Genomic DNA, 13973 nt, shown 5'->3' with positions numbered 1-13973 from the left:
CGTTTTGTGCACAGTCCTCGAAAGGTAATACATTTTTTAAATTTACCTGTTCTCTGTGCAGACACCCAGCACATTCTGTGACAAACCAACCGGTATCATACCGCCAACCAGGCCAGTACAATACCAGTTTTACCTGTTGCATAGTTAGTTGTACTCCCCAGTGTTTGTGAGCATGTACACTGAGCAGGGCCTGATACCTGTGCGAGGGAGGGACGACAATCCTCATTATTGGGTTGGTTTCAAATTCATCCTCCATTAAATAGAGTAGTCTGGCCTGTTTATTTACCTTTCCGTCTGTAATTCTTAATTGTTTTCTTACCTTGTACAACTGTAACACATCACTGTGCAAAGTTTCGAACTCATTTGTGTCAATGTTTTTATCATCGACTCTACCTGTTTTCTTGTTAAACCATGATTTAACTAAACTGATTGATCCATCCTCCATCTGTGCTTTTTCAAGATCACATTGATCTATGGCAATTTTACCTTGTATAGCTCCTATGAGGGGGGGTCCCCTCCCTTCCATGCCGTTATTACCTGATAAATGCCAAGGGAGCTCTATCTGTGTACATATTTTACCTGTGCAGGAGGGGGGTATATATTCCGAAATATTATTTACCTGAATATTTGCAGTCTTTCCGCCCCTGCTTAGGGGGGGGTATATATTCTGGAATATTACTGACCTGAAGATTTGCTGTCTTTCTACCCTTGCTCCTGGGGGTATATATTCTGGAATATTACTCACCTTAGTCCATGGTAGAGGGTACAGCTCTTCCTTACCTTGTGTTATGGAGTCAATGCACGAGGGTGAGGGTTCATCCATGTGTTTTGCTCAACTAATGAGATCTGCATTTGTGTTAAACTTACCTGCACGGTGTGTTACCATGAAGTTGAATTGTTGAATGTAGTTCAACGATCTGGGTACGGTCCCACCCGGATCTTTCATTGTAGACCAATGCAGGACTGTGTTGTTGTTGGTGATGACTACAAACTCATTCAACCTTAAAATATGAGAATATTTAGACAGACCATATGTGAGAGCCAACATCTCTCCTTTGCTACTATGATAATTACGCTCATTGGGCCTACACTTTACACCTTTACATCTAAAAATCTTTCAGCTCCTTTCTGTTCCTGTGACAGTACAGCTCCCACTGCATTCATACTAAAATCAATGGTTAGGATGAACGGTTTAGCCCCCGGAGCAAAATCTGGGGGGGCTCTGCACGGTGCTGCTACAAACATTTGTTTAAGAGTGTTAAAATTTTCTATCATTGATTGAGACCAAGTTAGAACCTCATCTAGATTTGCAGTAATTGTGGCAAAGCTGGGCAAAAATTCCCTATAATATCCACAAAAACCCAAAAATGCTGCAAGCTCTTTTCCTGTTGTAGGCAGGGGCCACTCAGTAATTTTATTTACATAAGAAGGCAAAAGTGTAATCCCCTGCTCCGAGATTAAATGCCCCAAGTACTCGACCTCCTGCCTAAACAAATGTGTTTTGTCAGCGTTGATTTTTATCCCACTCTCCTGATGAGCCTGAAAAACTAATTTAAGCAATCTAAGATGATTATCAGGGTCACTGCTGTGCAGAAGAAGGTCATCAAGGTAGGCAAGGACTCCCTCCTCACCCAACATATCAACGAGGCGCTGAACTAAACAACAATAAGCAGCCCCTGCAGTTTTAAGCCCAAAGGGCATGCAGGAAAATTGCCAAAGGCCAAAGGCATTGGGGAATGCAATTAAAGGGCGTGACTTTTCTTCTTCAGGGATTGCATTGTAAGCATTGGATGCATCCAATGTAGAGAAAAATTTAGAAGAACCAAGGAATTCTAAAATATCACTGATATGTGGGGTGGGGTAGGAATTGGTCACTGTGACCTTATTGACCGCAAGGAAATCCACACACCAGCGTATCTTGCCCAATTTCTAAGCGACAGGTACCAAAGATGATGACCAGGGAGACTTAGAAGATTCAATAACTTTGTCATGAAGCCAATCCGCTAATTGTTTTTTCAATTTATCTCGGAGGGGGNAATTTTGAATGTTTCCCAGGATGTTTTGCTCTCATGACAAGTGTCATTGGTAAAAACATCCTGATAATCATTCAACATTGTATACAAATTTTTGCTGATTTCTGGAACTTGTTTTATAATTTCATTGTTTTCTAGATTTAAATCACCCACAATTTGTCCGTGACTTCTAATTCCAGGTGTGACCGCGTTAATAACTACATCTTTATGCGTTTTTTCGACCAAACACATTGCCCCATGAGCTATAACTTCCTCTGGCGTTAAAACAATGCAATTCTCTGGCAAGTTACAGTATAAAATATTTAGATACTTATCCTTCTGTAGGTTTTTGTGTCTGTAGATGCCCGAAACCGCTCCATCCAGGCTACCATCGTCCACAGGTTGGATATGTTGTATAATGTATTATACTTAATACACAGTAAATATTAATACCATATTCCATATATACTTGTTGCCCCTTTTTGCTCTGTTTGTAAACAGTGAACTGCACTGTTTACAATCCTACCAAACCTAACTCCGCGCAGTCAGTTAGATCCTATACCCAAACAATTTATCAGGTATAGATTTATTTTCGACTAATAGTGTTCTTTGGTGAAACTATCAAGATAAAAATGATTATTGAAATAGAAAGTATGAATTCTTATTCAAGGTATATATTGTAAATCTATATTTCCATTACTTTAGAATTTGGTTGAATTATAGTTGTCTCTGAGGGCCGAATATTGCTGGAGTTTGGATTGTTTCCGATATCCTGCAACAGCCTCTGTACCTTAGAGTGTTCACTCGTACACTCTATGGTACATGCTCACCTCCCCCCTCACCAAGAACAAATAGAGCAAGACTATACAAGTAATAAATGTTTTTATATCGTTAATAAATGTTTGCAGTGTAATATGTCTCTTAATTATCATCATAACTCCAAGCCAAATGCACTGATAGTTTGGTAGGACTGACTCGTCTTTTTTGTATAACACCCTATTGGTAGTTTATACTACAATTCTGATAAATTTGGTGTCCCATTTGATGATATTAAGTGCCTATTTACACTAGCATTTAAAGGGATTGTTCAAGAAACACCCTAGATAGCTATAAACCAAAGGGACTCGTCAACCCTAGATAGCTATAAACTAAAGGGACTCGTCAACCCTAGATAGCTATAAACTAAAGGGAATCGTCAACCCTAGATAGCTATAAACTAAAGGGAATCGTCAACCCTAGGTAGCTATAAACTAAAGGGAATCGTCAACCCTAGGTAGCTATAAACTAAAGGGACTCATCAACCCTAGATAGTAATAAACTAAAGGGACTCATCAACCCTAGTTGACTAAAATTAAAGGGACTGTTCCCTGATACTAAAGGGACTGTGCTTTATAACCTTCCAACTGTACATTGAAGGGATTCAACATCTAAGGGATTGTTCACAACTTCCTTTAATTTTTTAAAAGGCCTGTTTATTCTGCAATGTAATTTCTAGCTCTTTATTGCAGGGATACATTGCAGGAATAGATTTGTGTGCTATAAACATTGTTAATTGTCCAGTTGTATGGAAATTATTCAATCTAGTTTTGTACAATGTACATCCAAGCTCACTATCTGCAAGGATACATTGCACACATAAATTAATGCTGTATTGAGCAGTATATTGTATTTTAATTATACCATTTATATGGCAAATTAATTACTATAGTTCTTATTTGTATATACAATGTATGTCCAAGCTCATTATTGCGAGGTTACATTGAAAATATAAATGCATCATTTGAGCACTGTTTATGTTTTCCAACTACTTGGAAACTTGTTATCTATGTACTCTTAACCATATGTGACCATGTCTAATATGAGAACTCGATCACAAGGTTTATCTACAGCTAGTTCTGATGGTGTTCTAAATCCAGTTCCTACTCCAAGAACAAGAACACCAACTAGTGATGGTCTTTCCCAAAACTATTCTCTTCAAAGACCTGTATCTGTTATTGGTCGACTGATGGATAGTGTGTCTACCTCATCAACATTGAGAGATGATGGGGAAATTAGCTCTCAAGATTCCCTTCTCAGCCCATATGTTCCAACTCCTAGAGCAAGATCAGCCTCTACTTTTGATACTGCAGCATTGACTGATAAGGAGCCATCCTTATCTTGGGACAATCTTGGCCTCAGAAACCAACCTCCATGCAGAATGGTGGAGAGAGAAGTAGAACCAGAACCAGAGAAACCTCCTGATAGAAACCTGGAGGATTTACGGGATCAAATCAAGTCAATGAACTCTCAGGTTGAGAAAATTGCTGCCTATTCTCAGAAGCCTTTGTCACAAGAATCTTTCGACCAATATTTGTTAATTCTTAACAAGGTGCGAAGTACTTGTCGATCATTGATAAATCAAGATGATGGTTGTTATGAGCTTCCTCTCACTAACATTTTAGATTATGCAACCATTGTTGTAGATAATATGAAAGTTGTGTCACAACCACCCACCAAGGCCACAAGAAACCAAACCCCTGTTTCATTGGGTACTGATGTGGAAAGTGTAAATCTTGAAAGTAGCTCTTCAATGGATTACTTGGCTGCTAAAATTTCTGAGATTTATGTGCATACAGACCAGCAAATGTCACGTGTAAGACAGGAGCTCCAGCAAGATCTAGCTAAGTATATTTCTGCTGCTGAGATACGTATCACAGAGCATGTGCGTGCTGCAATTGCTCGTGAATACAGTAGTATTGGAGCTCGGTGTATTCAAAACAGAAGTCTTGTAATTTCTGAAATAAAGAAACTAAAAACTGATTTGACTGAAATTCGGTCTTCTTTAGATGAAAATCACTCTGAAAGAGATGAGTTTAATGATAAGATTGAGTGTGCCTTCTCTGAAATGGAACTCTTTACTCAATCTTTTAATGATGATGTAAAAAAGGTTGAGGTTTCAATGAAAGAGATTAAGAAAACCCAAGACAGATTGATTAATACTTGTAAGAAACACTCAGAATTAATTAATCAGATATCTCAGAGAAACTATGAACAAGTGGATATTAACATAATACCACCAGGTCCAGATGTTGAACCAGCCCAGGATGAAGCTCAAGTAACTAATGCCCAACTCCCAGCAGCAGGTTTTACATCTGAAATGAAGCAAGTTAATCCAACACTGCATCCTGTTCAGGTCCTGGTTCCTCTTCAAACTCCTCAACAATCTCAGGTTGTACGAAATGAAGGTTATCCTACTGTTGATGTATCTTCATCATTGATACAGAGATCAGAATTTCAGCAAGAAAATTCTGTACTTCCCGCTGGAAAAAACATTCGTCTGAATTATTGTCATCTGATAGCTCTGTGAATAGTGATAGGACAGCAAGACTCATCAGAAAAATCAAAGAGTGTGAAAAGCTTATTTTGGAAACAACCAGCATGGATCTTGATCCACACACTGCAAAAAGTGCATATTGATTTCAGCCGTGCAATTAACATGATGTGCAATCTATCGCATTTTTTGTGAGAAACTGCTCACACTCTTTTGTNTTTCATTCCTGTATGATGGACATCTGTTATGGGTTTAAGGGCCAAGCCTACAAGAGAGCCAGGACGATTATCAAGGTATATGGATTAGTAATAGTATGTTTATTATCCGGAGCAACGAACATCATGGCCCTAGAAGGAATTGAAACCCAGGATATATGCACTGCATTGGAGAGGCATTCCAACAGGTATGGAGTCCCTGGGTATATCTACATAGACAATGGAACCCAGTTGAAAGCTCTACAGTTTGCAACTTTCTCAATCAGAGATATAGAAGCTCAGGTACAGGATTCTCTAGGGATAAAAATAGTAGTATCCAATGCCAAAGCACATGCAGAGCGTGGTCGGGTAGAGAGAAGGATCAGAGTACTGAGGGAGACCCTGGAGAAGCTAGGAGTTCAAACTTCAGTTCCTATGACATGCATGCAATGGGATGCATTATTCTCTAGGATATCCAATACTTTAGATAACTTGCCTTTAGCTAAAGGGGATACTTCTAATGTAACTGCCCTGGGATATGATATCATTACTCCCAATAGGCTGAAATTGGGGAGAAACAATTATCGGTCTTTGGAGGGTTGCGGAATTGATTTAAAGATGAGCTCTAATTTCACCAGGTTATTAGATCGGAACCGTAATATTTACCGGTGCTGGTATCAAACCTTTGTAGATAATATACATTTACTTAACTTGTGCCCCAACAAATGGTTGCGATCAGGAAGATTACCTATCATCAATGATATAGTTTTATTTGTGTTCAATGATGGGGCCTTCAGTAAAGATTCCGTTACATGGAAACTGGGTAGGGTTTCAAGTCTTAATACAACCAGTGTTTGTATATCTTACTTCACCAATGTTAATAAAGCTGAGCAAACAGTGACAAGGAGCTTTAGGGATATCAGTATTGTATACTCTGTTGGAGAAATGATGATTAATACCCTGGATCACTTTAATAGTCATGTTCAAAGAGTTAAATCCGTGGAGAAGTAGTTCTCCGGGGGGTTTTATAATACTGATATTCAATGTTTGCTCTTGGAAGGGGGGGGGGGTAAGTTTTATTGAACATGATTGGTTGGTTGGAATCTTTGATACACTTAGTGGGCACAAGTTTTACTGTACAATGTATATAATTATATTATATTTTAGTTCCTTGGATACTGAGGAGCTGAGGAAACGAGTCAAGGAGAGGTTGATAAAGCAGCGGAGCAAGGAGTCTGATTCTTCTTTCTCCCTGTTGATCCCTCAGGAAGGAGAGAAGGTCTGGGGAGAACAAAGGAAGGCGAACAAAGTAGATATGCTGAGCAAGTTGGTTGGGTACAGACACCGCATCAACACCAAGAAGGATAACAGTTATATGACAAAATATCTGACAAGAGTGGATTTGAAGGGTCTGGACAAACCTGATTACATTAGAATGAAAGAATTTCTTCCCGCAGATGCTCCTCTTCTGGATTTTCTTGTGGAAGATACTAAGGGTCTGGATGGATGGAAATATCCTAAGCTGAATGAGTTACTATTCTACCAGGATAATAGAGGATTGAATCTAAAAATGCTGGAGGAGATTGAGGTGAGAGAATTAGTGTGTGGAGTGAGTTCAGAGCAGGAGATAGATGAGGTTCATGATTGGGTTACAACAATGTACCGGAGAGATCAAGCTACTTTCGGGACCAACGTGATCTCTATGGATGTTGAGGACGTGAAAACTACGTACTACGACACTCTAAGGATGGCTGGCAAAGTAAGGATTCAAGATAAAGGTGAGGTTCTCCGGACTAGGAAGGAGACTGACATGCTGCATGGATATGGGAAGGATGGATGGAAACAAATCCCTGGTAAAATCATGTTTGGAAACGGGGTTTCCTGGGTTTGCATTGTATCATTAAATCTGTCAAGGAATAGGAGAGGTGAATATATCCTGAAGAAAATGTCTGTTCAACCTGGGATTCTAGATTTACTCCTCCCTGTGTCTACTGGGCTTGGAGTCCGGAGAGATATACGGGGAGTGCAGGAGTTTTACTCTTTAATATCTGGATCCGAGGTGATTATGGGGCAAGGATTTGTGGATTTAACATCCCTTGCTGTACTTGCAGGATATAAATTCCATTCAAAAAATATGACTGCCATGGGTGTGCAGATTATTGGAACCCTGCTGAACAAGGTTGTGTCAACTGGAGATGATTTATGGGGTCTGAGATGGGCTGAAATACCTGCTGCACTTCAGTGCTATGCCCTAGGAGATATAAGATTCGGATTTATATCTTATAATATATTGGCAGGATTACTACTCCGTGATATATTTCCTGATCCTGAAATACTGTGCAGGTATCTGGATGCTGATCAGCTTACTGCTGTCAACTGGTTCCTTGATTGGTTAGTTATATCTCTAGAGGGTGTGGAGTATCATCAAGTTGCGGAGGAGAATGCTAGTACCCGGGTGGAGATGATTGAGTCCTTGAGAGCTAGAGATGGTCGGGATAAGCTAGGTTTGTCTCCTCCTGTGCATATCCAGCTCTGGACTCAACTAGTGGGATCGTGGCCTTCTCCAACGAACGGAGGTTGTAGGTTTTTGATTCAGTGCAGAGAGTGGCTCCTGGTACAGATGAGAGCACTAGCTAATTCTAATATCCAGTGGAAGGATGGAAGGGTAATCAAAGTACCCACAGAATCTGATTTGGAATATGCTCGGTTCGGTCTGACTCAAGATCAGTATGAGGGTTCTTCCTGGTCAGTCCCTGTATCTGGGAGCAGAGGATGGATGAGAGCTCCAGGCATGGTGGTAAAGGGATTAGATGTTGATATTAGCACTGTTAGGAGCTCTGATATTGGTGCTAAATGTACTGCGCTGGGCAGGTCCCAGCGATGGTGTCTGCTAGAATGGGGCAGATTATACCCGGAGAAAATGAGATTTTTCTTTGTTAGAATGGTTCGAGATATGGGATTCCGCTTGTTCTATAAGAACCTGTATGATGCCATGAGGCTTTGCTTTCTCCGGATATTTGATGAACTGGCTCCAAAAGTGTCTCGTGTGGAGTTGGCATTGAACCAAGCTGTGATGAAGACTCTGGCGGAGGAGTCTGCAGTGTGGGAGAGGTCCAAGATCGAGACCAGAATGAGGGGAGAGCGGGTAGCCTGGTTGCAGGGTTTGTCTTCGGATTGGAGTCTCAGGGAGAGGACGAGGTGGAGAGAGGGGATTCCTGGTCTGCCTGAATGGAAGAAGAGAGTGGGACGGAAAAGAACTTGGTCCAAAACTAAGTCAAAGCCTGGTAAGAACCAGAGGAAGAAAATGAAGCTAGCTGTGAGGTCTAAGGAAAATGTGACTGTGAAAGTTGCTGCCTGTGTTCCTGGTGATCCTGGAGTTGATTTGCCTGGTCAGGGTCCGGCTCAGGCCGTATCTGGGGTGGTTAGTGGAACACCAGACCCGGACAAGGGAGAGGGAGGTGTTGGAGATGTGGTTCCGGAGGAGGGAGTGGCTGGTACTGTTAACAGGAGAGCTAGGATGACTCCTGTGCGGAGAAACCAGGGTGGAGTTAGGTCTGCTAGATCTGATGCCTGGAGATTCCGTACCTATGATGAGCTTATTGAGGAGAAGGCTGAGATTGCTTTCCCTGATGATCTGGAGTTTAGTTTTGAGATCCCTAAGGAGGTTGAAGATATAGAGGTTTAGGATTGAGGAATTGCCTGACCTGGGAAGCTGTCAGTATCCAGTGTTTTTTTTTGTGTTTTGTTCAATATATATTGGTTTTTTTATTATTTATTTTACTCTTTGAAAGTGTACTGGTTGTTGAACCATGGTGGTTGTTTCTCACTGGCTGGTTTGACAAACTTGCAGTTCAAAAGGGATTTTGGTTTTTTTTTCTTTCTGGGGTTGGGGAGTGTTTCGCGACTATTCTTTAGTCTCGAATTGTGTGAGAAACGCCCCTGATGTATTGATGTGTCGCCCCTGGAAGTTGATCAAGTGTTCTGAGAAATTGCTGCGTACTCTACACAAGAAACCAGTTTTATGTTGTGTTTATTCCGTTGGTACTGTACCTCCTCAGTGTGACTGTATGCGTCGAGTGATAAACATATATTCGTAGTTTTTTTTTCTTTCTTTGAAAATGTTGCTTGAATGCACGAAAATGCAATAGAATTTTCTTATTTCAGAGAAAACGTTTTACTACTGATAAATCTGATAAATCTTGAGTTGATCATTAGTTTTGCGAAGGGTCACATTGAGGTACGAGTATCATGGTTTTACACATTCTTTTTCTATATATATTTATGTTGTGCAGGGGGAGCCTTATCACAGTCTAAATTTTGTTCCTGGTCCGAAAATATATAAAGGACGGGGTCTTCCTTGAAATGTACAATGTTCATACAATTTTTTTGTTCTTTTTGATATATTTACTCGCATTTATCCTTACTATATAAATAAAAAGTGGTCTTTCTCTAGATTGAACTACGGAAAACAGACGCTTTGGTTTTATTTCTGAGTAGAGAGCAAGGAAAGAGTAAAACAAGGAGTCTGGGTTACAATCGCCCTGCAAAACTATGATTAGGTGAATACTAGACTTAGTATTTTTATTTATTGAATAGGAAAGAGAGCATTTTTTGGTTGGTTATAAATATGCCGCTTTACATTCAATCTCAATACTCTTGGGGTGTGTAACCTTTTGTTGAGTATAATAAGTCATGTCCGTAGGACATAATAATAATTTAAGGGGGGGGGGGAGGAGACGCTCAGCCTCGGAAAGTGATGGGGATGTTATGAGTAGTACTTTGAACCCCGTTAATCCTTCTGTAACCAATAGAATATCCAATATCAATAATGATAGATGCATTTCTTCTCCTCATATTAATATTTCGGGCTTTATTGATGATTCCTACCGAAATAATTTGGGGACCAGGCTTGAGACTAGAACCCAAACAAGATCTAAAGGGGGTTCTAACTCAATTGATGGGAGAATGAGAAATGAGTATACCCGTATTAAAATATCTGTCTTTGAGTGGGGGGAGATTGCAACTAATACTGTACAGCCATTACGTATTATTGATTCTAAATACAATGAGTATTGTACGGAAATAGAGCAATGTATTTCTAAGATTTTGTTAGCCAGGGGGGATTATGCCTTAATTGGGGAATTCGGAAGCATTAAGGATAGACTGAGTGTTATGAGAAGAGAAGCCAGACAATTCTCCAGAGCCCACCTACAACAAGATAACCGTCCTACACCTGATCAAAGCTTACAAAACCCACCTACCGGCTATAACACTAGGAACTCTAATCTTGATAACGTTTTTGTGGAACCTCCTATTAACCTTAATAATAGTCTGTCCAAAACATTACCGTCCTCTACTTCTAAAGAAAGGGGGGGGGTAGGGTAATCTTTCCAGAATAGACTTACATTCGGGGAGTCAAAGCATTAGAACTGTAATGGCTTCTAGTACTGAACCCCTTACTGAGGGTGCAGGCTTAGTTAGACATTCTACTCCCGATGATAATGTTATCGGGAATCCTCAAACTAGTGCTATTAGTATAGATTTATCCCAATCCCTCACGGATATCATGGCTGGGATACCTGGTGTCCACACTAACCCTGGAGTAGGACTAGATGTTATTTCTACGTGTACTGACTCTTGGTTTAGTATGATAAGGTCTCATCAGATTAAGCAGGACGAAAGGTTAGAAAGCTTGCATAATACTATCCTATCTTTAAATCTTACTATACAGGGAGCCGAAGCTATGTACACTCGTTCTATGGAAACTCTGGAGGATTTAAAGTCCAATAGTGATGAGGTCTGGAGACGTTTAATGAAGGATGAGAACAGATTAGATAGATTAGACTCTGAGGTTGAGAGAGTAGAGACGATGGTTAATGATAAGATGAGTATAGTTCAGGAATGGTTTGCTGATTTAACTGATCGTCCCATCTCGTAGGTCCCTTGAGAAATCGTTAATTCCATCCAGGAAATTATTAATGATAGTGCTCCTGGTTTAGCTGTTGATTCCATGAGAGAGGAGGTTAGGGAGCTTAGACAGACTGTGACTTCCAGTAAGCATGCTACAGAGGGTCTCCATAATATTGTAGTTGATCTATCCGAACAAATAGCTAACAATTCTGTACTCATATCTCCTGATTCTGGATTCATCTCACCTAGAGACAGTAGAGTAGTTGAGAATAATTCTAGAGAGTGTGGAATAGTTAGAAAGGGCATAGAAAGGTTGGAAAAGCAGATAAGACAGCTGACTCAGGATATTATGGATACTGAACCTGTGGATATCTCCCTGATTAAAAAATGTAAGACAGTTGATGTCCCCTGTGTTCATGCTGCCGTAGGTAATATTCAGAAAGCATTGCAGAAATACGTCACTTTCTCCGAGATGGATGTAGGATACTGCGATTACATTAATGATCTTCTTGATACTGCAGAGAACTGGTGTTTAAAGATAGAGGATTTGTACAACCGTGCTGAGATACATAGTATTAACACATCTAAAGGGGATACTGCTGATGTTGGTATTTTTTCGGATAATGCCAAAGTCACAGTATATGAATTTTTAGAATCAGCTGAGCTTGCATACTTGGGTTGGGGCAACTCTGTACAGAAAGCAAATAGATTATACAACCGTCATTTGTCTGAAGAAATAAAAGGAAAACTTATTGATAAATCTGATTCCTATTCAGAAATGAAAAAATGGTTAATCCAGCAATATGGGGGGGCATCCAGGATTATAAATGATATTATCAATGATTTATCCCTCCGTCCTAAGCCTAATGCAAATGATAGTAATGCAAAGTTCACTTTTTACGCTTATATCTCCGGTGCTCTACAAAGATTAGAGAGACTGTCGAAGGTAAATTGCATAGACAAGGTTGAATTAGAGAGTTGTCTGTGCTCTAGAGCTACCCTGAGCAGTTTATCCCTGGTCCTACCAAGCAAGACTTACATGAAGTGGATATCAGAGATGACAAGGAATAATCTGGACTACAAGAACCCTGCTGGGTCTGCTGCTTACAAGGTTTTCAAGAATCTCTGCATCGTAGAGAGAAATACTAGCGAAGGTTCCAGGATCCCGGAGAAACCTAGCTCACCCAAGACCAAACCTAGATCTCCTAAACCCAAACCTAAATCTGTGTATAAGATTCAAGAGAAGAATGAGTCGTGCTCTTATGATGAACAGCAGCCTAGTACATTTGCTACTACATTCCACAACCAACAGTGGTATCCACCTAACTTGAAGTTCCCATGCCCTATTGGAAACCACAAGCATGAAATGAGCACATGCTCCGAATTTTTTTCATTAAATCCTGTGGAGAGATGGGGTAAGATGGATAAAGGAAAGATCTGTTATGCTTGTCTACTCCCTAAGAATGTGTGCACTGACAGGAAATGTAGTTTTGAAGCTTCTATCCCTGAAACCATCAAGTGTCATGGATGTGCTCCCTGGGCTCAATCTAAGAATCTGGCTCCTTTCAACATTTTATTTTTATAAGACTCAATTGCTGATGTTGTAAGAATTTACTGATTTTGATGCTTGCAAATATAAAGTTTAAAGACAAAATCAAAGTAAAATTATTCTTTTTAAATTTTTAATGATAATAATTTATTGACTCTTGCGTCTAAAAGACGTCTTCCTGTTTCACAACTATATGGGTATCAATGTTTACCAAAAAAAATATTCCTAACTGTTTAGAATTTTACCAAAATCTCAAGTAAAGCTAATATTAATTTAGTATTATGATGACAGATTGTTTACTTTCAACTCTAGCCCTAGCTGCAGGACTGGCACGTTCTTGATCCAATATTTTTAGTTTTTTTGCAAGTCCTGGGTGGCTACAAAATCACGAACGATAATTTTTCATTCTTCATTATTTAAACCTGACAAACCAATTTTTGATGATTTTCAGCGTCAATAAAACAGTATTTAAAAACAAAATCAAGTGATTTATTTTTTATTTATTTGCAGAAAATGAGATGGGGTATAGGCTTACGGTAAAAATTATCGATGGTGATTGCTTCTAATCTTACTTCTATCTGTTGCAGATATAAGGAGAAAATTGTTAAAAACGACTCATACCGAAGATCTGAGCGTCCATGCAAATTCAGAAAGTTGCAAAATTTGAATCAAATCGTAAAAAATCAATTTAATTCAAAACAAATAATTCAGATAGCATACAACCTATAAGCATCGATGACTTTTCGACGCATCTGTATATAGTTGATATTTCATAATATTTTTTACTTTTTCATATAAGATGCATCATGCACTTTAAACAACGATTTTTTTTGTCGCTAGGTGTCGTTGGCGTCTCTTCAATGTGGAACTCCAGAAGCATCGAGAGTAGAGACACCTAGCAGACATAAAAACCTCCTTTAAAGTACATTGTATATGTTTAAAACATGACATATATGCAGTATGCACTCTTTAAATAAAATGGTTTTCCGTCAAATTTT

At 39.5% G+C, this 13973-nt stretch overlaps 1 protein-coding gene and 1 long non-coding RNA gene across 2 annotated transcripts; both read left to right on the top strand.

Annotated features, from left to right (window-relative positions):
- Positions 1-2427: 2427 nt before the first annotated feature.
- LOC111714487 (uncharacterized) lies at positions 2428-2925 on the top strand. Its single transcript, XR_002767987.1, has 2 exons — positions 2428-2590; positions 2718-2925. It is a non-coding gene; the product is annotated as an uncharacterized LOC111714487 (long non-coding RNA).
- Positions 2926-9371: 6446 nt separating this feature from the next.
- On the top strand, positions 9372-13011 carry LOC111714485 (uncharacterized). The gene is made up of 2 exons (XM_023489609.1): positions 9372-9753; positions 9970-13011. The coding sequence occupies exon 2, from the start codon at positions 11527-11529 to the stop codon at positions 13009-13011; it is 1485 nt and encodes a 494-aa protein (XP_023345377.1). The 5' UTR covers positions 9372-9753; positions 9970-11526.
- The last annotated feature ends 962 nt before the right edge of the window (positions 13012-13973 follow it).

The sequence above is a fragment of the Eurytemora carolleeae genome, unplaced genomic scaffold, assembly GCF_000591075.1.
Source record: "Eurytemora carolleeae unplaced genomic scaffold, Eaff_2.0 scaffold1589, whole genome shotgun sequence".
Classification (NCBI taxonomy): domain Eukaryota; kingdom Metazoa; phylum Arthropoda; class Copepoda; order Calanoida; family Temoridae; genus Eurytemora; species Eurytemora carolleeae.
Note: the sequence above shows the minus strand (reverse complement) of the source record. Positions and strands in the feature narration are given on the sequence as shown.